This window comes from Myxine glutinosa, chromosome 14 (genome assembly GCF_964187855.1).
Source record: "Myxine glutinosa chromosome 14, kmMyxGlut1.1, whole genome shotgun sequence".
Lineage (NCBI taxonomy): Eukaryota > Metazoa > Chordata > Myxini > Myxiniformes > Myxinidae > Myxine > Myxine glutinosa.
The window spans coordinates 36,370,114-36,398,053 of NC_136274.1; the positions used below are offsets into that span (position 1 = coordinate 36,370,114).

A 27,940-nucleotide genomic window follows, 5' to 3' on the forward strand; every position below is an offset into this window, starting at 1 on the left:
TTATGTGTTCTTTGACCGAATTGCTTAATAATTTAATTTTTTCATGATTAACCAGATCCGACCAGATTAACTCATAACCGGATCCGGATCTTCACCAAAAGCTAATCAATTCATCCTTGTCACTTACCCATCCTGCCAACCAAGTTATGTACAAATCTGTCCATAACTTTTTGAGATATCCTACTCACACACAGACAAACAATGGTGAAACCATAACCACCGCACACCTTTGGTTACAATGGGATAAAAAGAGAGTTAACAATTGTAAACAAGATACACAATTGGAAAAACAAAAAATTTATTACAACATGTATAAAGCAATAACCAATGGAACTTGCATTGGTTTGATGCAACACGGGAGAAACTGAGCTTTGATTAGAGAAAGCTTCCGAAACAAAGGTCCCCTGAATATATAAAAACAAAACCGAGTATAATCATCTTTTTTTCCCTTCGCGTCGATTAAGGAAAGATGGGAAAATATTAGAGTACAGTTTATAATGCTGGTAAAACATTGCTAAAATGCACAAGTGCGACTGCTACAAAATAAACATTTCCTTCATCAGAGATGCTTTCATAGGGATAAAATAAAAAGGGAAATAAAAGCAAAACTAAAAACGAATTCACTGAAACTCATCATCGACAATGCTTTTTACATCATATCCTTGTCGAAAATAACGCACCATTTTGAAACATTGAACACAGTGAATTGAATTTTGCAGAAACTTCTGTGGCAGCAGCAGCCTCGTTTTTACCCTTGCAATCCCCTGATTGGCTCAGATACATCACATGCATTTAGCAGCCAGTCATGGAATGCAGACGCCAATAGAGGCCATAGCAGCAGATATTACCGGACTATCCTTTAAGTTGCATTTGCCAGTTAATGGTGCATTATTTTTCCATAAAAGGATGCAAAGGAAAAACTTTGATCTAAATGATCAGATCGAGTCATTCTTCTTTTTTCCGAATTCCCCGTTTAGCTTCCCATAAACGTACAATTCAATGGGAAATTTTTGAATTGTTGAAATATATAACTATTTATCTCACATCAATGACCACGTCAGTGAAATGGCCACTTTTTTTTTTTTTGGTCAAACAAACAGGTAAAGTTTCAAATTGTTTGTTCGTAACTGGTCAGCCAAGTTACGAATTCGATGAATGCAAGCTTCCTCAATATTGCACGCACTGTACACACGATACAAGTGGTAACTTTCACCCTTGTCTTTGGCCAGCTGCAATTCCTGGGGAGAAATCTCAAAGTACGTTTTGTCACATTGGACAGTACTTTTCACCTCGATGTAAAATACACTCTTATTTGGGAGACTTTCATCTCCCTGAAAAGTAATGGTAAAATCAAATGGGCAACCAGTCTCTCCCTTTTCATTGGCCCATTCAACTTTGGCAGGACGAGGATCTGGACCATCCTTTTGCCACTGCAACAAGTAGGCCTGAACAAAACACTCACCCCACAGTCCAATATCAGCATTACCCTGGTTTGAGGAAACTAATGCATTGTTTAAAACATCTTTCATTTCTTGATTCCTTTCAAATGGTAACTTCTCAAATACTTTATTCTCTAACTTGGGAACATTCCAAATCGGGTCGGTGAGTGCATGAGGAACCATGTCAGTGGATGCTGCGGATAATGAGGTTGAAGATCTTGGTTTCCCTGAACCATCATTCCTGAAAAGCAAGTGCAGAGACAATTCCACCCACCATCAGAACAGGTACACCCTTTGAGTTTTGCTGACATTAATTAATGCTGAAGACGAGTTTACCAAGTAAATAATTTAAATCATTCTTTCAATTCCTGGTGAAGGTGCACAATGGCAAGATCGTAGATCTGCCAGAGGTGGTTGTGGTTTAAAGTGGTAAGCCCTGCAATCTACTTATCGGTAGGAATTTGACCATGTTTGAGCCTGGTTCAAAATCCTAAAATTAATCTCTCGAACAATATATATATGACTATATACAGACTTGGCATTTAATATGGAATATTTTTTTTTTCTTGACTTGGGTTTACTTTCTTAACCCAGTATATCAATCTGGGGAGTTTCTTTTACACTTTGGTGATTTATTTGTTAAAAGAACCATGTCACTGATTGTCTGTCGCAGCAAGAAGTCAACAACAGGATTATATCACAGGTGGCGTGGCAAAATGTATGGACAGGTGCATTTGATGATTGGCTTCACAGTCGGGTATACAAGGGTTGTTGTGTTCTGTATTAGTGGAAAACAACTGCTGCACGTCTCCAAAAGTTATTGCCGATTCCTCTGGAGATGGTCCGTCAACTCGACAATGCTGTTTGTCATGGAGTGGTGGCTTTACGAAATTACGGCATGAAACAGCGTGCTATTGCTCGGCAGTATGGCATCACTCAAGGTCAGGTGTCAAAGATCCTGAAATGAAATGCTCAGAGGGGTGTCCCTACTCCAATACCGAGGCCAGCACGTCCCCGCAGAACCACAAGGAGGGATGATGGCCAGCTGCACCGGTTAGTCCGCAATGGCCGTACCAAGTCAGCTAATCGGCTTAGGGCTGAGTGGCAGCAACTGACAAATGTGCCTGTAACTGTATCCAGAAGGCTAGTCAACCAACGACTGGTTCAAGCAGGCTATCATGCCAGGCGTCCCCTGAGAAAGTCATGCCTGACCAGACAACACCGCCAGCGCCGATTGCAGTGGGCCAGAGAGCACCGTCGATGGCAGCCAGGACAGTGGAATCACGTGATCTTCAGTGACGAGTCTATATTTCTGGTCTGTCGTCAAGATGGCCGCGTCCGAGTGCGCAGACAAGTGCATGAAGCCTACAACAAAGATTGTATAGTGCCAAGAGTCCAAGCTGGAGGTGGTGGGGTGACCATTTGGGCTGCTTTTCATGCAGGGGGCAAAACTGACCTGGTTGTTCTGAATGGAAACCTGAACCAGTTCAAGTACAGGGCCATTCTGGAAGAAACATTGCTTCCATTTGCTCGTGCAGCCTTTCGAGGAAACTTTGTCTTCCAAGATGACAATGCACGGCCTCATCGTGCTCACATGATCCAACACTTTCTTGCTGATCGTGGTGTCGAGCATATGGAGTGGCCTGCCATGTCCCCGGATATGAATCCGATAGAGAACTTGTGGGCAGAATTAACGCGTCAAATCGACCACTTGGACCAGCAGCCGACCTCTGTGTGTGAATTGCAGCAGGCTATTGTCACTGCATGGCAAGCGATTCCTGTCCAAACCTTGGCAAATCTCGTGAACAGCATGCCTCAACGTGTACGTGCTCTCCTGAATGCTCGTGGGGGTTACACGAAGTACTGAACTGTAATTTTACTGTCCGTAATCCCAGTCGTAATTTAACTTTTGTTTTTGTTAAAAAAAATTTTGGCTAATGTGCAAAATAAAAAGATACTTCTGGAAAACGTACAGAAGTTTAACACAGTACTGTCCATGAATTGAGTTCGATATCAGTTTACATCACATTCCAGGATCAATTTATTTGTTTCGAAATGTCAAATGTGGTTTTTGTTTCCTTTAAAGGTCACATTAACAAAATCTAGAATAATTTCAACATAATTCCAATGAACTTTTGGTTCTAAGACATCTTGAAAAGTAAGTTCACCTCCACAAAAAAAAATTCCATATTAAATGCCAAGTCTGTGTATATATATATAATATATATGACTATATATATATATATATATATATGACTATATATATAGTCATATATATATATATAGTCATATATATATATATATATATATATAGTCATATATATATATAAATATATATATATATATGTATATATATATATATATATATATATATATATATATATATATATACAGTGAAACCCTGACTTACGAGTGCACCAACTTACGAGTTTTCCGAGATACGAGCCGTCGCTCGGGCGGTTTATTGCTTTGAGATGCGAGCCGAGATCTGAGTTACGAGCTTCCGCCACCCGCCGCCAAGTGGGTTCCGGTCACGTGGTTATCTTGCCGTGCAAGCATCTCTGCCGTATATCGCTGCTGCTTTGTTTTCGCATTTTGGTTATTTTGGAGCTTACGCCACCCGCCACCAGGTGGGTTCCGGTCACGTGGTTATCTTGCCGTGCAAGCATCTCTGCCGTATATCGCTGCTGCTTTGTTTTCGCATTTTGGTTATTTTGGAAAATTTCTTAGTTTTAACCATGGATCCTAAGAAATTGAGTGCCAAGGGCAGTACTGAGAAGAAGAAGAGGATGATGTGCTTGGATATAAAACACGCAATCGTCGAAAAACATGAGCGAGGTGTGCGTGTTGTCGACTTGGTGAGGCGGTACGATCGTAGTACTTCTACGATATGTACGATTTTGAAGCAGAAGGAGTCGATAAAGGCTATAACGCCAGCCAAGGGCGTTACGATTATTTCAAAGCTCCGGACCTCTGTCCATGAAGAGATGGAGAAGTTGTTGTTTGTGTGGTTGACGGAGAAGCAGCTCGCAGGAGATACCGTGACCGAGAACATCATGTGTGAGAAGGCACGAGACATTTACGTGGATTTGGTGCAGCAGACGGCGGGAACATCAACGGACGAGGCATCGGAAGTCATTCAAAGCCAGTCGGGGATGGTTTGATAATTTTAAGAAGAGGACCGGCATTCACTCCGTCGTCAGGCATGGTGAGGCAGCAAGCTCGGATGTGAAGGCAGCTGAAGATTTTATTATAACTTTTGCCGAACTGATAGAAGCCGAACGATACATCCCCCAGCAAATCTTCAACTGTGACGAGACAGGGCTCTTCTGGAAAAATATGCCGAGGACGACGTATATAACGGCAGAGGAGAAGAGCATGCCAGGCCACAACTTGTTCAGAGTGCCGGCGATAGCTCGCCTTCTCTTTGTGGAAAACACGGTGAGATCCTTAACATCCAACAACTAATGGGACGCAAACGGGGCGCCCAGTTTAGCGGTACACACATTGATGAATCACCCTGCCTGTGATTCACCCATGACAGGTTATAGCTGGGTCGGGATTCAAACCCAGGCTGGACAGTTTAGAGTCAAGTGTGCGTACTTCCAGTCCAGGCCATCCTGCCAACTTGTATGCTGCATACAGGTGAAATATAAAGCGCGAGATATTTATATATATACTGTATATTAAAAAAAAAATTGGTGTGGTTTTTGGCGGGCTGGAACGGATTAATAGCATTTCAATGCATTTTAATGGGGAAATTTAATTTGAGAAACGAGCAAATTGAGTTACGAGCTCGGTCACAGAACGAATTAAACTCGTAAGTCAAGGTTTCACTGTATATATATATCGGGCGCTACTTTTGACTCACCCTGTGTATATATATATATATATATATATATATATATTTATATATATATGCATATATATATATTGTTGCGGATATGGGATTTGGCCTCCATCCATATCCGCTTGTAAATATTCCCCTATTTCCCCAATACTCCCCAACTATCCCCAATCCCCCATTCCCTAGTCCCATTGTCTGTAAACAACACTCTGTAGAACCGACCTTCCCCTTTTTTCCCCCATTAAATGTCGTGCCCAGGTTCACCGCATCTCACGTAGACAACTATAGGACATCTTGCTAGTTATTCTTAGTCTATGTCAGTTAAGGACTCGTTTCCATTAATTCTGACTCTTCGTTGCACCAGAATGTGATTGTATGGCACCAGTAGTAAGTTTAGGACCTCCCAATACCTCCCCGCATCTCTTCCTCGAAACAACAACACCAACAACAACAACAGCGGCGCGGGGAGTGCGCGTCCTCACTCCGGCTTGGTTAGCCGCCATTGACCATGCGCTCCGACGGGGTTACCACTCAGGGGCAGACTGTCAGCTCCTCGTCAAGGGCGGAGCCCGGTAACCCCCCGCACCCAATAAGAAGCGGCGGACCGATTCCATCTGGGGCGGAGCTAACGAGCCGAGGGCGTGTCACTCCCCGCTGGACATGCGCAGGAAGACGGAGGTGACGTCAGATGCGCCTCAGCTTGGACAAAGAAGGACGCCACCTCCGAGCGCTGAGAAATACCTTCCCGCCTCTCTGGACCGGACCGGGTCAATTCTGCCCCTGAGCCAAGGTGCACCTTGAGCCATCGACTACCTGCCCCTCCTTGCCATCAATCCCTGTGTGAGTCAGCCTTGTCCCGTTTGTCTGTGGTCTGTCGGGGCTAAGATTAGACCGTGTATAAGTGCCCACCTTTCTGTGCTGTACCTCTTGTCCCGTGTAATCTAAACGTTCTGCATATCCCATATTATATCCTCCTCCGGAGGTCTTGAGAACTGTACCCCTGGTGTCGTGTCATTTAACCCAGCCGTTGTGTCCTTTCCTTCATTGATCTAGCGTAGCGCGATTCGGCCAACGTTCGAGTATAATCGGGTAACTTGTGCGAACACGGCGGCCATTCCGCTCGGCCCAGCATAACATCTTAATAAGTCGTGTCCGTAACAATATATATATATATATATATATATATATATATATATATATATATTTATATATATATATTTATATATATATACTGAACAGCAATAGAAACGTCACTTCATAAAAATAATTCCTTAACATTTCCCAAAGAAATATCAATGCATTTCGTTTAGATATCTCGTTATTTACATTAGTCTGTATCTAAATTTAATCCTAACTACCAACAGTGATGCACACGTGAATAAAAACAGGTCACCAAAACGCAGGCAAAAAAACGACCATGGTACAAAGTCGTGCATGATTCCCATGGAAATCAAAATGCACGTGCGTCTCCTTGTGACTTTCCCTATAAAAGGCACCCCAAAACGTGTGTTCATCATTCGTGTTTCGATGCCAGCGCCATCCCCAGACTTACGAGGATTCAGAGAGACCAGGCTATTGGAAGATTGCATGCTGGACAGACTGCACGAATGGTTGCCAATGCTTTCCATGTCAACGTGAGAACCATCTACAGGTTACAGGAACGATACCAGGCCACCAACAGCACCGATGACCGCCCACGCAGTGGCAGACCGAGGGTAACAACACCACGACAGGATCGACAGATTGTGCGTCATCACATCCAAGATCGCTTTACCAGGGCTACAGAAACTGCAAGACAAACAGTTGGAACCCACCAGAGACACATTAGTGGTGATACAGTCCGCCGACGTTTGAAGAACAGGGATGTCCGTTGTCACAGGCCGTATCGTGGCCCCATTCTTACAGCTCGACACTGCCGTGACCGACTACAGTGGGCCACACAGCATCAAAATTGGCGTTACCAGCAGTGGAGAACCGTTCTTTTCTCAGACGAAAGCCGATACTGTGTTTCCACGGCAGATGGCAGAGTGAGAGTTTGGCGTAGACGTGGGGAATGCCACTCAGATGACTGTGTGATGGAAAGAGACTGGTGGGGTGGTCCAAACATCATGGTATGGGGTGCTATTGCTCTCAATCACAAAGTCGGTCCTGTGGTGTTCCAGAATATTGGTCCAGGAAGAGGCAATGGTGTCACAGCTGCTCGCTACATCGATCAAGTCCTCAGACCTCACGTTGTGCCACATTTTGGACGTCACGGAAATCATGTCTTCCAGCAGGACAACGCCCGTGCCCACACTGCCAGAGCAACAAGGGACTTCCTGCAACAGAATGGCATCCAAACCATGCACTGGCCTGCGCTCAGCCCCGATTTAAACCCGATAAAGCATTTGTGGAACGAGGTTCAAAGAAGACTGAATGACGTTCGACCAAGGCCGACAACTGCAGCTCAACTCAGTCAGGCGTTTCTCAGAGTGTGGGCCCAAGTGACAAATGCCTTCATCAACCGATTAATCTCCTCCATGTACAGACGATGTTTGGCTGTCATCAACGCTCACGGGGGTCACACAAGATACTGATTTTGACCTCCCTTGTTCTCACCTTGTTAAGGTTTGACCTCCCAAAGACGCTTTGACAGAGTACAAAAAACAAGCGCAAAAAGACAAAAATAAATAGGTAAATAATCAATATATATATATACACCCCATGTAAAGTTTTGACTTTTTCAACATATTTCAACATAGATATTTGATCTTCATTTCAACAATATTGATAGATAAAGGTGATATAATATAACAAATATCATGAAACATTTACATTTTGTAGTCCATTGTATAATTTAAATAAACATAAATGCAAATTTCGCATGTGGAAAAAGTAAGTACACCCTTGGCTCTAATAGGTGGTATTGCCCCTATTTATCGTGGTATTGGGGAGACACCCTTGGTGAAGGTGCACATTAAAGTGGTAAGCTTCCAATTTAAGGAATTAAATTAAATCTGAGATTTAAGGAATTAAATCGGAGATTGAGATGGAAATTGCACAAAGTCTGGATTCGCATCGTGATGCTGTGCTTATTAACCCGAATAAAGATTTGCAGGTGGTGTTGGAGCGAAGAAGAAGAACCCCGAAGGTGAGTCGGGCTGTGTATGGGGCGAAGAGACTTTTCAGGAAAGTGTTTGGTGCAAAAAGAATTTTCGCGCGTTTGGGATTCCAGCGTAACCCGGGCGCTCGTAAAAGGTCCGTGGTGCGCTGTGTGAATGGCAATGGCGCGCGTGAGGAAAAGGTGTGTGAAGGTGAACGGCGCGCGTGTACGAATGGCGTCGGAGCGCGAGGGTGATACCGAGTGCCAGGGCGAACGCACGTCGGAGTGTATGTGTGATGAGAGTGACACGAAGAGTGAGATGGACGGAGAGAGTGTGTGAGGAGGCACACCCTAGTTGGTTGTGGCGCATGTGCGGGAGGGCACATCGGAGCACGTGAGTGGGTATGTGCAGGAGTGCACACCGTGGTGAGTGTTACGGAGTACGTAACAGAGGAGTGGTGTGCGATGGAGTGTGCGAGTAGGATGAGTGCACGAGAAGGGGGGCGAGAGGAGTGGTGCGTAACAGAGTGCGTAAGAAAGGGGTATGCATGAGCGAGTGATGTGACAAAGTGTGTGGGACGTCTGAGAGGCGTTGGAGCGCAGGGTTTGGTGAATGTAAAAAGGAACGCGTGGTGTGAGCATGTACGGGGAGCATCGACGTTGACCGGGGCAGCAGTTAGGCCGACGTATAGCCGACGCAAGCTCCCGGTCCGTGCCGGGCGGTGTGGGCTGCGGGAGCCGGCGGGGATCGGTGTCGCGTCGCTCCTGTTCGGAGCGTCGTGCACGATTTGGGCCGGGCCCCGCCCTGCACGGTCGCGTCCGCGCTTTGCCAGGCAAAGCGGGCGGCCCGGTTCAAGGGAAGGTAGGAGGGGTCGAAACGGCGCCCCCTTGTGGTGGCGGCGTTCCACCCGGGCAAGGCTGGCCCACCGCGCATGGGAGCGAAAGGCCCTGCGTAGGGATGGTGCTTTGAACCTTGGCCCGACGAAACCTCCTCCCCTGAACCGAATGCCGGACGGACTCAACCTGCAGGAGACCAAACGACCCGTATGCATTGCTCGGCTTTGCAAAGCCGAGCTGTAAAGAACGCATGGACGTACCGAGGAGGCTCAGATATAGCGGACTGTGATGATGATAGTGTTTTGGTTTGGAATTGACACCCGGTGATTCGAAATTGGAATTGGTAATAGTATTTGGAAATAGTGATTTGAAATTGGTAATGTGGATTTGAAATTGGAATTGATAGTGAGTGAAATTGGGATGATAGTGGTATTGATTGGAAACTGATACCCAGTGTCGGGGGGGGGGGGGGGGGGTGGTAGCTTTACCATTCACCTCACATGGGGGCAAAGGAGCTATAGGATTTATGGGGATTGGCTGTACGAACTAGCCTGGGAGGGTTAGGTTATGGATTGGGGATTTAGAAAGATGACCATAGACTGTAGAGTTAAGTAGTGACATGTACCTGTAGAGGGGACGTAGCAGATTAGTGGATTATAATGACGAGGGAGTGCAATAGTATAAAGGGCGACTGGGAAGCACGAATCTTAGAAGGGGGTAGTCAGCTTAGATGATGCTATGTGTTTGTGGTGAGAGTGCTGAAATGAGGAATGGGTATGGAATTTATTTGTGGTGAGCATGATGATTGGCATGATTGTGCATTGAGTTGAGTGTATTGTATTGAGTGAATGGTCCTGGAGGGAAGCAGGTGTGCAGGTGCCACCAGGTGTGCCGGTGCCACCAGGTGTGCAGGTGCCACCAGGTGTGTGGGCAACAGGTGTGCAAGTGAAGTACAGAGGTATGGGGAATGGTTGTGTGGAATAGCTGGTATGCAATACATGTTGTATGGAATAGATGGTCTGGAGTGAATGGAGCATGGAGTGAATGGAGCATGGAATGAATGGTGTGGAGTGAGTAGTGTGGAATACGTGGAGTGGAGTGGTTGGTGCGAAAGGAGTGGATGGGGAAGATGGACCCCTTCACGAGTACCCGGGGAGGGTAGTTTAAAAGTAGGTAGAGGGAGTAGGTAAATTGTGGTTGGATATTGGCATCTGTGGTGCGGGTAGTTGCACGGAAGTGCTGTGTTGGGTGCATTAGTGGAGTCAATTGGCTGGGCGTGTGGCCTGTTAGTACGTGTGATTAATTGGGCACTCCGCCACTGTTAGTCTGTCGGCCAGGTGAGGCCGCAGGTAGGCTCTGGGAGCCAGTAGTTGTTCAATGGGGCCCGAGGATCCGGAGGACGGACCCGGGTAGCCCGACGGGAGAGGGCGGTAGGGGGTGGGAGCGCCAGAGGGCCTTCCCCAGATAGGTTAGGGTAAGGAGCAGGTAAGCTCGGAGACAACTGCAGTGGCAGAGGTGTGCAGGTGAGCGGACCTGCTGGGAGCACCACATGACCCAGCCCGGAAATTGTGCGAGGGCACAGGGAGTAGAAGCGGGGGAGTGAGACCCCAAATTGGTGAGCACCACAGTTTGGTCAATGGGAGTTCCGTTCTTAGAACCAGTAGCGTAAGATGGCCAATGGTTTGGCAGGGAAAGACCCCGGTAGAGTAAGTGTGTTAAAGTCATTTAGAGTATAGTTAGGATTGGAATCTCTTCGCACCATCTACATCCACTCACCAAGGTGACAGGACTCCACACCACCGGTTTTTGCAAATGTCTGGTATGTAAGACGCATCATGACGTGGGTGTGACATTGTGCTTGTTAGTCCATCTCTTCCTCCTTAGGAGGGATTGGTGATAAATTGATTGATGGCAAATTTGGTTAGAGGGATTGTTGACGAATTTGGATTAGGGGAGATATGGGGAGGACAGGACGTTCGCGACGAATTTGTAAAATTGTGTAAATATGGGGTAAGGGCAAGGGTAGATTAGGTGAGAGGGGGGGGGGGGGGGGGGGACGTACGGTAGGGACGAGAGCTTTCTCCGCGCACCTCTGCATTACCTTGTGTTGATGTGTTCCCTTGCGCCCTTGCACCCCGCTAACTCTGCTTTGTCTTCCTTCCCCACCTATGGACCGTGCTCTCTGGGCACTGAGGGGAAAGCGTGCAGGCGCCGCAGTTGTGTGCCCGCACCTCCGCTGCCTGCCTGCCTGGACCGGTACACCACTTATGGACCACACGTTCGTGGCCAAGCCCACTTATGGACCACACGTTAGTGGCCGAGCACCACATCATGGATCACACGGCTGTGGCATGGCCACTGCTGGGGAATCTTGCTTGCGGACCACGGTAAAGGTAGCACCTATGCCAAGCAGGTGGACCACCCTAGTTGGCCCCTGCTGGCCGTAATTAAACAAAAAAGTGGACGCTTTTGTGCCCTTTTTGTGTTTTTGTTATCTCTCAAATAGGCAGCAAGTCAAGAAGACACCCAGAACATCGACCCCAGCAGAACATCGGCTGTGCAGCGAGGATGCCAGTGTGACTTTTTGAACTGTATAACTGTGCACAGGATGGTGCTTTGTTTTTTTTAGTGGGTGCTTTATGGTGGTGCTTTTGGTGCTCTGAGATTGCACTGCAATATCAATTGTGCGTCTCGGAGCACCCGTGGGTATGGTATACCGGTGCAGTGCAGTGCATGACCTTTCCTCTTTCCAAAAACTCTGCTTTTGTTTCCCAAAAGACAGGTCCTGGGTTCGCGTTTGTAAATACCAAGTAGTGTCTTTGTAAATAATGCTCCCCACCGTAAATGTGTAGTTTCCGAATTAATTCCGTGATTCGGTTATCCTGTGGGCGTGAATCTGTTAGATAGAATGCAACGCAGAAGACGGGACATACTTAATTGTTTTAAAACTGTCGCACTCAGGGTAAGGTTAATAGTAGAGGGGATTACACCTCAGTGTCACATTAAGTTAAAGTTTTTGTTGGCACGGGACGTGCCTGGAGGAGAGACGGGTGCTGTGTTACGGTTTTTAGAACCTTCACTTTGTAAAATAATAATTCTTGTAAATATCCCCCTTTGTAAAGGTTGCACCCGAGTTAGGCCATGTACAACACGTAGGACACCGTAGGATCTTCTTTAGTTATTTCATTAGTCTGTGTTTCAGTTAAGGATCTGTTTCCAATAGTTTGACTCTGCGTTGTATTAATCAAATAACCTAGCCCCCTTCTCCAATTCCTATTCCATTCATATTGCGGCGTAAACTGCCCTCCACAACATATTGCGCTTCTCTGCCAGCTGCAGCGCCCTTCTCAAGACGCCATTACGCACGCGGTCAAGTTGGAGAAGAAGGGAGGAGCGGCCAGGAATGTAGGCGTGGCCCCATCAACGCGTCACGAAGGGAGGTAACAATGAACCCTCGTGACCAACCCGGGCCGAGGCGTGTTCACCGGTAGGCGGAGCAAAGCGGACGCGGCTTAATAAAAGCGGCGAAGCTTGCAATAAAAGCGCGAGCGCAAAGCCTTTTCAAGGGAGATGAACGAGAGAGCAGAGGCAGAGAGCAGATGCGGAGCAGAGAGCAGATGCGGGGGAGATCGGCAGATGCGAGAGAACAGCGCAGAGGCGGCGAATACAAGAACATTGCGCGGAGGATCGTTTGGGACGATCGTTTTGGATACGAACTGCCGCGGTTTTGAGAGCGTTCGGCACGCTATACGTACGCGCATGCCAGCCCCTCGGATTTGTAAGGTCCGGTCGAGCGCCAACGACGCCAGCTGCCTGCCATTCTTCGCGGCGGACCCGGAGCCTGGAACCATCTGCCTGGACCTTCCTCCCCTACCAGCTACCTTTCGTGTGAGTCTGTCTGTTGTCCTGGGCGTGTTATATAAGAGTGTCTAAGGTTGCCCTATGTCCTTTTATTTCCTTTCTTCTTGTATATTCCCTTCTTTCATTTCCTCTTTTAGATAGTTAATCTATATCGTTTAGATAGTAGTTTAGTTTAGATAGTCCAGTTAGATAGTCCAGTTTAGATAGATAGTAGTTTAGATAGAAGTTTTAGATAGTCACCCCTCCCTCTCCCTCCCTTTCCCCCCTCCCCCTCCCCCTACCCTTCCCACTCCCTTCTCCCTCCACCCTACCCTCTCCCCTTCCCCACTCCCCTCCTCTTCCCCTCCCCTCCCTTTCCCCCTACCCCTTCCTTTCGGCCCTACCCCTTCCCCATCCCCCTCCACCCTCCCCTCCCCCTCCCTTTCTTCCATGCTCCTCCCTTTCCCCCCTACCCCTTCCTTTCTGCCCTCCCCTCCCCCCCTCCCTCTCCCCTCCCCCCTCCCTCTCTCCTCCCCCCCTCTCCTCCCCTCCCCCCTGTTCCCCTCCCCTTCCCCCTTCCCTCCCCTCCCCCGCCCGGTAATGCCAGGTACTTCTGCTAGTAAACCATATTTGTTCTTCCTTCACCCTTCTCATTCTTTGGTTCCTCTCATCCGGTCGCTTTAGTCTTTTCCCCATTGAGTACCTGTGGCACGATTTGGCCAACCGCTATAGTCGGGTTTAGTCCTTTTGTTAACGGCCTGAGTCGTGGCTCGCTTCGCTCGGTGTGTCCATTACAGCCGCGGCTCGGGCGGGGCTCATTTCCTCGCTCACCGGAAGGCGCTGGTAATTAGGTAATAGGAACAATTGGCCGACCACCCTATTCAGCGCTGACCGGAAGTGACGTCATTGCTCCAGGACCGGAGACGGCCAGCTTAATAGACGAGTGGATTAACCCCCTTCCCCCCCCCACCCCCCTCGGTAAGGGGAGCGCCGTACTCTGAGATCCGTAACAATATACATATATATATATATATATATATATATATATATATATATATATATATAAATATATATATATATATATATATATATATATATATATATATAAATAAATAAATAAATATATATATATATATATATATATATATATATATATATATATATATATATATATATATATATATATAAATAAATAAATAAATAAATATATATATATATATATATATATATATATACTGTATATATATATATATATATTACATATTACATATATATTACATATATATATACATCTATATATATATTACATATATATATACATCTATATATATATTACATATATATATATATATATCCACGACATCCATTTTTCCGTTCTCCAACCTTTGTCTTTAAAAAACTCAACGTTTCGGCCAGCAACCCAGCGTGCGCTGGGCCTCCATTAGCCTTCATCAAGAGAAGTTCCCTTGTTCACCTCCTCCCAGATATACCTGGGGGGAGGGGTGGGCCTATTCTATCAACCAATCACAAAGCTGTGTTGCGAGACCTTGTGACCATAGACCCGTGATCGGCTTATGTTGCAAGTGTTTTGTGTGTGTTTGAGCGGTGTCTTGTGTTTTGTTGTCCTTGTTGCCTGTGTCGGTTATGTCCCACTGTGTCCTTGTCCTCTTCCCAGCATCGGTGTCTCTCTGGTGTATTTATGCATGAGAGGTCCGTATGCCTGTGGTAACGCCACAGTCTCCTCTGTCAATGGTGCCCTCGTTTGGCTAGTGTGCCATGCCTCCAGTATTCGCCTCCTGGCCCTGTTCGGGGGATGCCGCCAGCACATTCACATTGTACCATAGAGGAACATGGCCCACCCTTATTCCATGCTTGGCGATAGCAGATCTTTCTGGGTGATTACACTCAAAGGCCTTCTGGTGTTCATTAATGTGCTGGCCTAAGGTTCTTCCAGTCTCGCCAATGTATTATCCACCACAGTCACATGGAATGGTGTATACCACACCTGTGCAATCATTCTTTTGTCTTTGACCTTGGTCAGTGCACGTCTCAAGGTGTATATTGGTTGGTAGTTAACCCTCACACCGACAGGTCTCAAAATCCTGCCAATCCTTTGAGCTACTCCTGGCACAAATGGTAGCACGCAGAAGCCCTTAGGTGGTTCCTGTGGCACGTCCTGGGTTCTTGGAGCTGCCAGTACCATTTCATTTTTTGGGCAGAGGTGGTCTGGGTAGCCATTGGCTTTCAATACTCATTTGAGATGATTGATCTCTCTCCTTTTGTCCTCCAAGGTGGCCACTCTGCCATAAAGCCCATATCGGTGGAGTGTTGCAGTGATGGTTGTCCTTCTGGAAGTTTCACCCATCTCCACACAGGATCTCTGGAGCTCAGCCAGAGTGACCATCGGGTTCTTGGTCACTTCTCTTACCAAGGCCCTTCTCCCCCGATTGCTCAGTTTGGCCGGGCGGCCAGCTCGAGGAAGAGTCCTGGTTATTCCAAACTTCTTCCATTTAAGAATAATTATGGAGGCCACTGTGCTCTTGGGAACCTTCAATGCAGCAGAATTTTTTTTGTAGGCTTCCCCAGATCTGTGCCTCGACACAATCCTGTCTGAGCTCTGCAGGCAGTTCCTTCGACCTCATGGCGTGGTTTTTGCTCTGATATGCATTGCCAGCTGTGAGACCTTATATAGACAGGTATGTGCCTTTCCAAATCATGTCCAATCATGTCCAATATATATATATATGTATGTATGTATGTATGTATGTATGTGTGTGTATATATATATATATATATATATATATATATATATATATATATATATATATATATATATATATATATATATATATATATATATATATATATATACTGTATATGTATATATATATATATATATATATATATATATATATATATATATATATATATATATATATATATATATATATATATATATTGTCGCGCGGACCCTTCGGTTCAGACCAGGGCTCACGGATGGACCAGAATTGGAATTACTGGAGGCGACGCTCAAATACGGATTTTGCATTTGTAGCGTGGGAAGGAGAAGGGAAGGGGAAGCTGCAGCAAAAGCGCTTACCTTCAGCGAACCGACGGTAGCTTCGATCCTGCAGGGAAATTAATGAACTCGAACACCGGATCAGAATGTACAAAAAATAGGGATTTATTCACGGACCCGATACAATGAAACGCGACAGTAATCAAATAAAGAGCCTAAGTTGGGATTCCACACACCTCACTTCGGATACGCACACAGGGATGAGTTACGAAAAGAACTGTCCATCGTGTTCGTGTGAAATGTGGCGTGTCTTAATTGTCCGTCGTCTTGTCCCCACTTGGCTCCAAACTCCGGCGTGGAGGACCCCTTCGTCCGCTCGCACGCTTCTGTAGGCCCGAGCCGACGCCCTCGCTGTTTGCACATGAGGTCCCGTCCATTCACAGCACCGAGCCTCGCTCCCGCACAAGCACCGCTCCAAGCACCACGCAGATGGCGCCCCAACGACCACCAGGACCTCTCAAGACCAAGAATAAGCGCAAGAGCTTCAAGCACAAGACGTCGTGCAGCGTCACGAGGCCAGGGAGGGTGCAGCGCAAGAGAGAAAATGTCGTCCGGCATGCCCTTTTATAACCTGCGGCGGCGAAGTCAGCCTTGGCGCGCCACCCAATCAGTCCCCTCCAGCTTCCCGCCGCTCACCGAACCTTCTCCAATGTTCCCTCCAATGAACCACCTCCTCCTCAGTTGCGTCTTTGCGCCTCCCGCCCTGATTGGCTGGAGGTTCGCGCCTTCCGTGCCAACCAATCACACGTTCCTTGTGGCATGGTTACAGTCCGTGTCTGCGCGATGTTGCCAGCCCAGTCGATAGTGCGGCCGGCGGCAGCCATTATCGGCGGTGTCTTGATCTGGCTTCCTGTTCGTCTTCCAAAGTCGTTGTCAGGGAAGGGGATTTAATTACTGTGTGCACTAAAGGGCCTATCTACGTGTCTACAGGTGTGCGTTGCCATAATGGACAAAGGTTTGATTACCAGGTTTGACACACAGGGGTTTATCTTTAATCCCTACAACTACCTAACACACGAACATCCTGGTATGTTCTCCTTAACAGGTATACTCCTTAACCGACAAACCGCCTGAACACATGGAACTTATTACAGGGCAGATTCCTTACCGCGACAGACGAAGCATGTTACCTATTCAGATCTACCTGACTCTAGATATTGCTCTACCCTACCGACATAACAATATATATCTATATATTTAAATAAAATAAAGGTTTTAAAGGCTGTGGAATTTTTTTTCCAAAGTTTACCACCGTTGATGCACTGTCTTTTACACCACCCTATTCAACATCTTACATTAGTTATTCATGCCTGTTGTTTGTGTCCTTTATGTAAAAAAAAAAAAAAGTCATTCAAAACTTTATGTCATTTATGTCAAAACAAAACTGACTTTATGTCAAAAAATGTCCTTTATGATGTCATTCAAAACAGTAAGTTTCCTGTTTGGAATGATTTTCAATTTTGTTTGACTGCCAGACAGGCACACAGACTAAAGCTTGTTACCTCAATTCTCTCCACACATGCATGCTCATGACGAGATTCCATAAAATTTGCCAAATTCATAGCCTAAGTACTGCTAACCTGCAGGTTTGTATCCATGTTCCAATTCGTGTTCTCGTGTTCAAAATATAACATTCAATTTTAATTAAGCAGTTCCTCAACCAGAGACTGACGTCTGCCGACAGACAGAGACACGGACAAACAGACAGAGTGAACCAATTTATTTACTTGGCTTTTTTCTTCGTGCATTTGGGATAACTAGAAGTGCTCAATGTGTGTAGAGAATGTATACCCTATTTACAGTTTCACTTCCCATGGGTTCGTATTTCACGTGCTATCGTATCAGAGCATGTTTTAGTTTTGGGTCACAAGGATAGATAGACAGTTATGAAAGGCCTGACTATGAACAGCATAATGTGCTTTGCAATTACCTAAAGACCTGTCAATAAATGTACAAAACATTTATAAACACTTTCTAAGTCGGACTCACCTTGTGTCATTTCCATCACCTCCTATGGAAGAGGAAGCAATGCCTTTGTGCAAAGAGTCAACTCCTTTGAACGTTGTGTGCGCCTCAGAGTCTTTGGCATCAGTACGGGCTGAGACATCATTTGGTCCTGCTGAGGACAAGACATTGGACGCTGAGCCCTCAGATTTTTTTGAACAAGTTTCTTCATTTGGAACACTGATTGTAGAGCTGGATCTGCGCGTTTCATCAATATTTCTGGATACGCTGTGAAGCTGGTCGTGATCAAGCTGCCCTTTCCCTGCAACGTGGCACAAAATGAATTATTAGTGAAACTAGAATGGCACTCTTCGACGACAGCGACCGATATGCCTCCGCCCACATTATTACACATACTTGTACGAAGTTTGATTTAAATCCCTTCAGCCGTTCTCAAGTATCACATTTTTACCTGACATGACCTCTCACCTTTCAACTTGGCATGACCTTTGATGCCAAAATCGAATCAGTTCATCTTTTCATCATAATATATATTTACTAGCAGAAGTACCCGGCATTGCCGGGCGGGGGAGGGGAGGGGGAGGGGGGAGGGGAGGGGAGGAGCGAGCCCCTTGGCAAAGCGAGCGATTTTTTTTTTCATAGCATCATAGCGTCCATAGCGTTTCATAGCATCATAGTGATTTTTTTTTTTCATAGCGTCATAGCGTTCATAGCGTCATAGCGTTCATAGCGTTCATAGCGTCATAGCGTTCATAGCGTTTCATAGCGTCATAGCGATTTTTTTTTTCATAGCGTCATAGCGTCAATAGCGTCATATCGTTCATAGCGTTCATAGCGTCATATCGTTCATAGCGTTTCATAGCGTCATAGCGATTTTTTTTTTCATAGCGTCATAGCGTCATAGCGTTCATAGCGTCATATCGTTCATAGCGTTCATAGCGTCATCACGTGATCGCTCTGAGCGAGCTCTGAGCGTCATAGCGATTTTTTTTTTCATAGCGTCATAGCGTTCATAGCGTCATATCGTTCATAGCGTCATAGCGTTCATAGCGTCATCACGTGATCGCTCTGAGCGAATCAGCGCCCACCTGCTCTGATTCCGTTGATTCCGTGCGCTGAAATGCGCTGAGGTAAATATGAATAAAAAATATGGATCATCAAATATTTTGAGTTCGGCCATGTTCGTCCCAGGCTCAATGGCCATGTCTATGCCAAATATCAAGCACGTAAGCCTCTCCGTTTAGGAGTCTATCGGTAACATTACACACACACACACAAACTGTGTTTTATATATATAGATAGTAGATACCAAGTTTGGTCAAAATCCGATCACTGGTTCACAAGTTAGCGCGTAACACAATATTTATCTAACGGAACGACCGACTTTTGACCTCTTGCCCCAAAATAATCTAATCAGTTCATCTCTGTGTCATTATACATACTTGTACCAAGTTTAACTTGGATGCCTTCAGCTGTTCTCAAGTTATCACAGCAACAAAAACCTATCACGGACGGACAGGCACACGCATGGACGGAGGGATAGACAGACAGCCGGACGGATAACCCGAAAGCATAATGTCGCCGGAGGCACAAAAAGTACATAGTAGACAAATCTTGCTAACAAAGTTTACGGCGTACACTGACAGACATTGTTAAAATTGATGAGCATGTTTATTCCTGTTTGCATTTTGCAATGTTTCTTCCAAAATCAATCTTACAGGATTATCCATGAAATTTTTATCAAGCAGTATTTGATCTGATATGTGTTCTAACTGCGACACATACCATCACCATCAGACTTGATGAAGGCCCCCGTTTGATCAATCCTGAAGTGGACACCTGAAGACGTTTCAAGACCGGATAGAGTCATGTCTGAAGATGGAGCTGGAGGCGGCCACATACGAATAACGTTCTCCACTACTTCAGTCATGGCTGCGGTAAGTGGCCGAACAGGTGAAAGTACAAGTCATTAGGTGTCACACTTTTCAAATCTGTTCATATATGCCATTAAACCGACAGGTGGCTTATACCTTTACTGACAACAATGATTGGAGGAAAAAGGTTTGAAGATCTATTTTCAAATAATTCTACAAATAATTCACTCGTAGCAGGAAAATGGCAAATGTCAAAACACATTGAAATGTCCACCATGTGGAATGCCTGCAAGTTGGTTTAAATAAAAAGGCTTGAAACTCAATGATATATTTGAAATGTGAAAATAATATATTTTCTGCTGTCAAAAACGAATGGAAAGTGCCTGACTTTAGTGTAACATCATTTTATTGCTTAATGAACTCACTTGAATTTGAAGTGTTCGACCCCCCAAAGCTACTTCGAGGTGGCCAAGACTGCAGGGTTGTCGGTGCTTCATTCTCTTCCCTGTTTTCTGCTGGTGTTGCAAGTTGATTTTGAAAGACTTCTTTTGGAGTTTGATGTTTTTCTGGAAAACAACTTACATGCTTCAATCACACCTGATATAACAAGCATTTAAACACACACACACACACACGTACACCGACAAATACACACACACACCTCGTTTTTTGATTTCTGTTCCTCACAATTCTATCTCTCTATTTTACTTTCGCACGCACACACACACACACACACACACACACACACACACACACACACACACACACACACACACACACACACACACACACACACACACACACACACACACACACACACACACATCGATAACATGTTCACATTCTATGAAAATCAAGGAGAAATTCTGTATCTTGAGCTGAGTACACTCTCATAAGATTTTCGTCCCTTGAACTTTCTCCAAACTGCTATTATCAGGAGTAGACTTTTTTCAAAAGTGCAGAAACTGATTTAAAATGAATTTATTAGACTGAAAGATTTCTTCCTCATCTGGATACCTAATGCAGAGAATAGTTTCACATTTCTATCTATAGTAATCCCTGCATTACGGAAATTTGCTACAACGGAAACAAAGTAGTGACTAAAATCTTACTATAATTCACCAAATGTCCGTCTGTCTGTTCCAAGGTACCGTAAAAACTGCTGAACCGATCGCAATAGATATTTTGGGTGGGTAATCCTGGGACCCCTGGGAGTAAAATAGGCTATTTAGTTTTCCCAATTTCAGCTTTGGTCTCCAGCATTCTCAGGTTTGGACTCCCGCATAACATTCGCGTTCGCATAACGTTCATTGTGACGATGTTCTCATTGTGACGATGTTGTGACGATGTATGTGTTCACGGTAGTGTTTGACGTGACGGTGTGAACGTAATTTCGTAATGTTTTTCGTTTCGTAATCCTTTAATGAACGTTTAATGTTTAATGAACGTCTAATGCCCTTCGATGTCCGGGGCCGCACGCGCGCTACACTGGACGGGCCAGCGTGTACCTTGCCCTTCGCAGTCAGGCTCGGGTAAACCGCTGAGCCCCATCCGTGATGGGGACTGGGGCTTGAGACAGTGTCCCACGAACGAGGAATTCCCAGTAAGCGCGAGGAATTCCCAGTAAGCGCGAGTCATCAGCTCGTGTTGATTAAGTCCCTGCCCTTTGTACACACCGCCCGTCGCCACACAAACATCACAATGAAACACAATCACAATTCACATATTCGTGCAATTAGAGAAAAGGAACTTTTATCAGCAATGTCGTCTATCCTGAAGTTCTAAGCTGAAGAAGAGGTACAAAATCATTCAATTCTTTTCCCGAAAGAAAAGCGTACAGTTGATATCACGATTTGAAACACGATGGAATAATATTTACTGATATGAACAGTGATGTGGCTTTTATTGAAATTCTGAAGATACTGTTTTGATTTTGATGATTGACGTGTGATATGATTTGACGGATGTTTGTATGAATCGTTTAAAATAAAAAATTTCTGCCTTCAATTTCTGATATTTTGCCTTTTCATTTCGGCTTCCCAATTGAAGCCCCGCCCGTAGGGCGGGTACCATTGCTAGTTCATATAATGGAAAGTTGAGTCTAAAAATATTTTTTTCTCTATTCACAAGTTTTACATATACCACATGGCCCGAGGGCAAAAGTATATATGCACACCAAGTCAACTTGCTTATTATAGGTGCCCTCAGGTCATATTTCACAAGTTAGTACTGTATGTAAACCTTTGGAGGCGAGATTACATGTGATACTCTATTCGTATTACCGCACGGATTTTCAACATTTAATATAATATTTGACTATCGGAACTCATGCTTAAACAAATGAAGTCACCATATGAGTTTAAATTGGATAATTTTTGAATTATTAACGATCCCCCACTACCCCGACGAACCACCCTAACCCCCAAACCTTTCTCCCCCCACTTGCTTCCGGAGGACACTTCAGCGGCTGCAATTGCACTTCGCTTTTCACTACATCTCGTGGTTGGCTCTGCCCACTCCTTTAATTGCCCAAGATGTGTGGAAAGCGACCTTCACGTAAGGAAGTGGTGGATGTGTGTACCGAGTGGAGGAAGTGGTGGATGTGTGTACCGAGTGGAGGAAGTGGTGGATGGTGTTGCGAGTGAAGGAAGTGGTGAATGTGTGCAGCGAGTGGAGGAAGTGGTGGATGTGTGTAGCGAGTGGAGGAAGTGGTGGATGTGTGTAGCGAGTGGAGGAAGTGGTGGATGTGTGTAGCGAGTGGAGGAAGTGGTGGATGTGGTGGATGTGTGTAGCGAGTGAAGGAAGTGGTGGATGTGTGTAGCGAGTGGAGGAAGTGGTGGATGTGTGTAGCGAGTGGAGGAAGTGGTGGATGTGTGTAGCGAGTGGAGGAAGTGGTGAATGTGTGCCGCGAGTGGAGGAAGTGGTGAATGTGTGCAGCGAGTAGAGGAAGTGGTGGTTGTGTGCAGCGAGGGGAGGAAGTGGTGGATGTGTGTAGCGAGTGGAGGAAGTGGTGGATGTGTGCAGCGAGTGGAGGAAGTGGTGGATGTGTGCAGCGAGTGGAGGAAGTGGTGGATGTGTGCAGCGAATGGAGGAAGTGGTGGATGTGTGTAGCCAGTGGAGGAAGTGGTGGATGTGGTGGATGTGTGTAGCGAGTGAAGGAAGTGGTGGATGTGTGCAGCGAGTGGAAGAAGTGGTGGATGTGTGCAGCGAGTGGAGGAAGTGGTGGATGTGTGCAGCGAGTGGAAGAAGTGGTGGATGTGTGCAGCGAGTGGAGGAAGTGGTGGATGTGGTGGATGTGTGTAGCGAGTGAAGGAAGTGGTGGATGTGTGCAGCGAGTGGAAGAAGTGGTGGATGTGTGCAGCGAGTGGAGGAAGTGGTGGATGTGTGCAGCGAGTGGAGGAAGTGGTGGATGTGTGCAGCGAATGGAGGAAGTGGTGGTTGTGTGTTGCGAGTGGAGGAAGTGGTTGAGTGATGGTGATCACAGCGTGTCAGGAGATGCGACAGACTAGCTGTGGTAAACCCCATTGCCATGGAGACCCCACGGATCACCACCACTCAACACACACCTCCTCCCTCCACCTAGCTGCCACATACGTCGTCATTGTCAGTCAAACATTTTCTTTTTTTCTCACTGTACATGTTTACTTTACATTTTATATTAAAGTCAGCAAGCAAAACAGGTTAGTGTACCTGTTTTGGCCGATGTATAGTACTGATCTCTATTTTAGGACACTTACACATTATTACAGTGATAGTTAAGAGTTTAAAGTAATGTAGGGGGTATTGTAATAAAGTTTGTTGCCTTATTAAGTGTATTTGTTACATCGTAGAGTTAGGTTTATATGGAACAAAATCTTAACTCTACTTATATAATGAGACTATAAGGAAAAAGTGGTTTTGATTTATGGAAATTCACTTTACACAAGGAATTTGCAGAACGTAACCCTTCCGTAAAGTGAGGGATTGCTGTACTGTGATTCAGAGGGTTAATTAAAACAAGGACAGTGAAAGCAGGAAGTGTGGAGAGCAAAGCTATTCATACCTTGAACTGCAGACATGATGATGGGTTTGGGAACTTCCCACTGAAGCTCTTCTTGGGGCAAGTCAACCACATCCTTGGCTTGCAGGAAAAGTTTTAATCGATTTTTGTCCTACAAGAATAAAAGTCGCAGAATGAGATATGCCCATCCCTTTTACAGTCGCAGAAATTAAAATTATTCTGTATTTCCTATAGAAGCAAGAACAATTTCAGAAGGAAAATCATTTGTGGTATTGGACGAGAACAAAGAACAAAGCATAATGTGGGAATCCAAGCATCCCATCATCTTTTGATTTTAAAAATATTGCAAGGTAACAAAAACTAAAATAACATGATACCTCGTCTCTAAGCTTGCTGGTCAACAAGTGCAGAAAATTTTCCAAATCTTGTTGGCATTTCTTGTGACTTGGGCTGAAAAACTTTGAAAGCTCCCTGGAGAAAAGGAAACAGTCAACAAAATCAAAGCAATGCAAAACAAATATCATGAACCATGAAAAATTGAACACAGCATATGTAAAAAGGACTTGGACAGCATAAAGAGGACTTGCATTAAGCAGTAATAACAATAGAAGGGGAGGGAGAAGCATGAAGGGATAGGGAGAGGATGGGGGTGGGGAGTGAGGGCGGGAAATGAGAGAATAGGGGGCGGAAGGTGGGAATGGGGAGGGGGGGGGGGGGTTGGGCTTTGTACGTTGAGGTAATACATTCCAAATTTCAGCAATGTCCATTTCCGCATTGTTAAGTTTTATGAAGAAAACCCTCGAATTCACGTTTGTGTCTGTCCGTCCGTCCGTCTGTCTGTCCAAAATGTGTTGGTGCTCATATCTCAAAGGCTATGCATTGGAACTAGCTGAAACTTGGAATATACATCGGCCAATACATCTAATCAACGACTTTTGAAACAAATTCAAAATCTGCGCTCATTGAGTGGGTCTACGGCGGAGGTGGGAGTTCACCACCCCCCCCCCCCCCCCCCCCAAATAGGCATTTGCTCTCTTCTCCGAAACAACACAGACAATGATGATGAAACTTGGCCACAACCTTAATATCTGATGCCTAGCGAAGGTGTATTGACTGCATCGACATTTGCGCTCAATAGGGGGATCTACAGGGGGGGGGGGGGGGTTGCACCCCCCAAAATAGGTATTTTCTCTCTTCTCCGAAACTAAACTCACGATTTTAATGAAACTTGATCACAATCTTCATCGTCCGTAATGTACCAAAGTTTGTTCACACCATTAAAAATATCAGGGTCTGAGGGAAACTCTGGGGGGTTTGAGTGACTGTTGCTCCTGATCCAGGTTAGCTTCAGGAACCGCGGTCCAGTTTTTGCTTGGCTCATAGGGGCGATCCCCAAAAAGTTGGACAGAAGAAAATATTTCGACTTCGGTAGTAATTCTTGGGGAAAATGCCAGGGGCATAGAAAAGGCCCCTTTATATGGTATGTGCCATGTGGCAAACTATAGAAGAGAACAGAAAAGTATAGAAAAGAAGGGACTTGTAGAAAATGCCAAATAGAAAAGAAGTATTTTAAATTTTTTTTAGAACATTCAAAAAATCTCGTGTGCATGCTGGACTACCCTTGTGTTCTTAGGAGGAACCATGTAATGCTCTAGCAAAGTTCATATAAAGGGGCACCAATTTAATTCATACAGCTGCATGAAGAAGTAAATGTATTTAATTTGCCAGATGTAGGGTGCCCCTTCATATGAACTTTGCTAGAGCATTACTTTCACATCGCCAGTGATCTCTTTGTTTTCCACCGCCTCCTTTCTGGTCTTGCACCCTCTGCTCTTTCCATGCTTTGTCTGCTCCAGATCTATGCAGGGCGTACGCGGTTCACCAGCAACCCCCTTCTGTTTGGTGAAACTACCGAAATCCAGAATCACTGCTCACCTAAACTTATCCGTTCCTCTTTTGTCCTGCCTGTCGAACCAACTTCCACCTTCTGTTCAATCTCATTCCTCCCTCCAGGTCATTCCTCCATTTTTACTGAAGAATCGTGAGATTCCGTCATTTCGCGAGATTGTGAATTGAACATGTTTTAAAATATATATATTTACTTTTAACATTGTTGTTAATGAATGAGAACAGGAATATTGTTAATAACGGGAAGAAATTGTGAATTTAACATTCCGTCGACATTTACTTTTAAGATTGTTCTTAACAAATGGGAACAGGAACAACATAGAAACAACGCGGGCATGTTTTCATTATTCAGGCATTCACCTTGTTGCTCATGTCGTTTTAGACTATCATTTTTGCCTAATTCAAGGCTCCATTGTGCAATGGTTAAAAAGCGTCCCCACCGAGTCTGGGAGGTCGGCGGTTCAAACTACAGTCGAGTCATACCAAAGACTTGAAGGAAATGGTACACATTGATTCCTTGCTTGACGCTCAGTGTTATAAAGGGATAGAGCACAGGTAATCCCCTTAAGTTAGTATCATAAGACAAGGTGAGGAGGGGTTTGAAGACTTGGGATTGGGAAGTGGAGAGGGGGTGGGGGGAAGGAGAGAGGGTGGAAGTTGAGGACTTGGGGTGGGGAGGGGTTTTGAAGACTTGTAGTCACATTTTACATTCGGTGTAATTTCTGCAGGTCCCTGCTTGTTCAACAACAACAATACATGATGAAAACACCTTTTATAGGTAGCCATCATTAGGGTATTATTTTTTACAGTTTGCATTAATAAGTTTCCAAAACTAAATATATTCAGAGGTTAAATATGAAGGTTATTATAAGAATCATAAAAAAGCCATGAAAATCTAGGAATTGTACAGCTTTGTGGTGTATTTTGCAAACTTAATGTATCCCACAGTGTTGAGCAACTGTGAGGCGGCAAACCTGAGTAAAGCCTGCTGGGTTTGCCATTACAGATATGACACACAATTATTAAGGCCTTTTAGAGGAAAGATGAACACTGTAAATGCTGTATAGCATTGCACGACAAACTTGCTTGGATGAAGAGTGAGGAAAAAGAAGAGATAATGTGACGGCCATGACATTTCAAGGAAAAAGGGATATTTGTCATCAAAGTTACCATTAGCAGCAGCCAGAGTAACTGAAAAACTCAACGAATCAGATTGTAAAAAACTTACACGCAAATTTCAACCAAAGCCTTTAGATCAGCTCCAGCGACATTATGCTTCTGAATGAAGAAATCGCATCGTTCATCAATGCCGCACAGCGTCTCCACTCGAACGAATGGTATGGAACTGGACAGCGTTAACCTGTGCAACATGTAGAGCTGGTCAACCTGTTAAGCGACAGTGAGAAAAGGTGAAAAGGAGGCACTAAAAAAAAATTTAACATGGAAAGAATTGAACACTGCATAGGACACTGAAAAAGCAAAATGAGTACCAGATGACTAGTTATAGAGAGGTATTGCATTAGCGGCAGCTGCACAATCCAGAAAATGATGCAACCATCAGTCACAGGCTGTACACGAAATGCCACCTGCACACCTAAACACTCCTATCCACCTAAAAGTCATTCACCCGCAGCTTCATAGAGTACTGCTCTCCTCTCTGGGCTGGCTCCCCTGCCTCACATCTTGCTCAGATTGATGTTGTGGAAACTAAGGCCTGTAAATAATTGGAATCTCTAGTGATGAAGCTGAGTCTATGGGCCTATAATGTTACCATCATAGACAGGTTGGGGGTCTCTCTGTCTTGTACCGCCTCCTTTCTGGTCTTGTACCGCCTCCTTTCTGGTCTTACACCCTCTGCTCCTTCCATACTTTGCTCCCTCGCCTCCCCACCCCCTCCCACCCAGTTTTCTGCAGGGCCCACACTTCTTCCACGAGCCTAGACTATGTATACAAAAATAAATAAAGTGTCTTGCTGGAAATCTCATGTTGCGTTAAGGCAGATAAAAAATTCGAAGCAGATTAGACGTGGCCCCTCCCTTCTGTAGTCTGTCTGAAGTCCCACCATTCCT

At 45.2% G+C, this 27,940-nt stretch overlaps 1 protein-coding gene across 3 annotated transcripts in view; it reads right to left on the bottom strand.

Annotated features, from left to right (window-relative positions):
* Nucleotides 1-281: 281 nt before the first annotated feature.
* The window catches only part of LOC137415827 (uncharacterized), a 240,735-nt gene continuing 213,076 nt past the window's right edge, over nucleotides 282-27,940 (bottom strand). For all 3 annotated transcript variants that reach the window (XM_078768483.1, XM_068101345.2, XM_078768484.1), the window contains 7 exons: nucleotides 27,100-27,257; nucleotides 24,341-24,434; nucleotides 24,006-24,114; nucleotides 20,389-20,529; nucleotides 19,875-20,021; nucleotides 18,114-18,390; nucleotides 282-1,680 (listed from right to left, as the gene is read on the bottom strand). In XM_078768483.1, coding sequence (XP_078624609.1) covers nucleotides 1,089-1,680; nucleotides 18,114-18,390; nucleotides 19,875-20,021; nucleotides 20,389-20,529; nucleotides 24,006-24,114; nucleotides 24,341-24,434; nucleotides 27,100-27,257 — 1,518 coding nt within the window. In that variant the 3' untranslated portion in view covers nucleotides 282-1,088. The remainder of the gene's footprint in view (nucleotides 1,681-18,113; nucleotides 18,391-19,874; nucleotides 20,022-20,388; nucleotides 20,530-24,005; nucleotides 24,115-24,340; nucleotides 24,435-27,099; nucleotides 27,258-27,940) is intronic.